Source organism: Opisthorchis viverrini (genome assembly GCF_000715545.1).
Source record: "Opisthorchis viverrini unplaced genomic scaffold opera_v5_7763, whole genome shotgun sequence".
Lineage (NCBI taxonomy): Eukaryota > Metazoa > Platyhelminthes > Trematoda > Opisthorchiida > Opisthorchiidae > Opisthorchis > Opisthorchis viverrini.
Window position 1 is genome coordinate 1 of NW_008761288.1, and position 635 is coordinate 635.

The 635-nt window shown below is 43.0% G+C and overlaps 1 protein-coding gene across 1 annotated transcript; it reads right to left on the minus strand.

Annotated features, from left to right (window-relative positions):
- Nucleotides 1-284: 284 nt before the first annotated feature.
- Nucleotides 285-587, minus strand: T265_12340 (hypothetical protein; the record flags this gene model as incomplete). The annotated part of the gene is made up of 1 exon (XM_009179782.1): nucleotides 285-587. The coding sequence occupies one exon, from the start codon at nucleotides 585-587 to the stop codon at nucleotides 285-287; it is 303 nt and encodes a 100-aa protein (XP_009178046.1).
- Between the last annotated feature and the right edge of the window lie 48 nt (nucleotides 588-635).

Below are 635 nucleotides of genomic sequence, written 5' to 3' on the forward strand. Positions count from 1 at the left end.
TTGAACACGTGATTTCATCACGCGATCTATGTGGTTGAAGCTGGAAGCCCGTATTACAGGACAATTTGGGTAAATCTCAACGGAAATAGGCGTACAGGCATCCAGGGCGAGGGGAAATGAATTTGTACTGATAGAATAGCGAATTTTTCGGATTATCTCAGTGTTTTACTTTCAAGCGCAGTTTATGAAAAGTATATTGTTGTCATGCTACTTACTGATAGCATCAATTACACTGACTGACCAGAAAGCTACATGTGTACTTTTGTTTATAACCATGATCTAAGTTAGTCATCAAACTCACCAGTATTCTGCACATATCCGATTGGTAGTGGTCGAATGTACTTTTTCACCAGGTTTCTATCTTTCAAAGTACACGCACAGGTTGCACTGGCTGGGAATGTTAGTGGACGCACAATGTGACATTCTCGTGTGGTTGTATCAAATCGTTCCACCAAGTCCAGAATCCCGGCTTCCGGTTCGTCAGACCAACCCCCAAGAATGTAGATATCATCGTTTACCACAGTTGAAGAAAGATTGCTCTTGCGCCGATTCATCTGGCCTATCAATTCCCATTTGCCTTCCACCATATCATATCTTTCAATGGTTCGGAGTCGGCTGTTACCGTCGTTCCCACC